This window comes from Telopea speciosissima, chromosome 11 (assembly GCF_018873765.1).
Source record: "Telopea speciosissima isolate NSW1024214 ecotype Mountain lineage chromosome 11, Tspe_v1, whole genome shotgun sequence".
NCBI lineage: Eukaryota > Viridiplantae > Streptophyta > Magnoliopsida > Proteales > Proteaceae > Telopea > Telopea speciosissima.
Window position 1 is genome coordinate 16138325 of NC_057926.1, and position 1274 is coordinate 16139598.

Here is a 1274-nt window from a genome sequence, read left to right on the forward strand (position 1 = left end):
TTAGCTTCGTAGGACAGGCAAACCTGCCTTATTCTCACGAAGAATGCCTTGAAGGGGTCCCAAAGGCATGCTCCCAGGCTGAAACCTGGCAGATGTCTCAGTATCACAAGAAAGACTGGTCAACCAGTCTGCCGCCCAATTGCTCTCCCAGAATGCAAAGGACACGTGAGCCCGCATGGAAGCCACTAACTCCAAAATCTCCTTGAAATAGTACCATCCTCCCCACAAACTGCACCTCTTCAGACTAACAACCTTGACAGTTGCCTCTAAATCATAATTAACCACCTCATCCATAAGGCCCATCACCTTGCATAATTTCAATCCATCCCTCAGTGCCCTTAGCTTTGCTAGTGAATTAGTGCAAGGGCCATAAAAGTTAGAGAAAGCAACCAGAACTTCCCCTTGTCGATCCCTAATGATCCCTCCCCCGCCGCCCAGGTCAGGATTACCACGACACGCACCATCCACATTCAGCTTAACTGAGACAAAAGGGGGGCACCTGTATACTGGGATAGGGCGTTTCCTCCTGGGGGAGGGAGCCGAAAAACCAAAACACTGCAATAATAATCCATCCCTAACGGACCCGTGAGTGCCTACCTTGGCAGGAAAGGGTAGTTCCCTCACCCAAGTTTTGATGCATTCAATTATGGAGCTAGCTGTCCGCCTCTTTTCCCCGTGCCTTCTGTTGTTTCTTTCCTTCCAGAGCTCCCAGATGATCAAAGATGGCAGAATCCCTGTTATATAAACACTGAGGCAGTGGCCGCCCGCCATCCCTTGCCAAAGTAAAACCCGGCTTCTGGCGTCCTAGGTAGGGAGAGGGGCAATGTCAAAAACACGGGAGAAGTAGCCCCAGACTTTGGTCACCGTGCCTCCAGCAACGAGGCAATGATCCATCATCTCCCTCCGAGGCATACCATAGTAGTAACACTTTGAAGCCAGAGGGATGCCTAGTGACACCAAGGAGTCATCAGTAGGTATCTTTCCATTTAAAAGCTGCCATGAAAAGAACCCCACTTTCACTGGGAGTGTTTGATTCCAGATCCACTTCGCATAGGAAACCGTTGGTGCCCCACCTTGTACCATATTCCAAACAGCCTTGGTAGAGAACAAGCCATTACTAGAGAGGGTCCAAACCAACACATCCTCGCATTCAGACCGGAAAAAGGAGCCTAAAGAAATACAATCTCTAATAGCATCTGAATCTATGCTGTCTAACACGTCCTACCTCTAGGAACCATCCTCACAAATGGCATCCTTAACCCGTAGCCCAAAAT

At 49.2% G+C, this 1274-nt stretch overlaps 1 protein-coding gene across 1 annotated transcript; it reads right to left on the reverse strand.

Annotated features, from left to right (window-relative positions):
* LOC122644825 lies at positions 1-771 on the reverse strand. The gene has a single exon (XM_043838205.1). It carries the CDS (start codon positions 769-771, stop codon positions 1-3), a length of 771 nt encoding a protein of 256 aa, XP_043694140.1.
* Positions 772-1274: the final 503 nt, after the last annotated feature.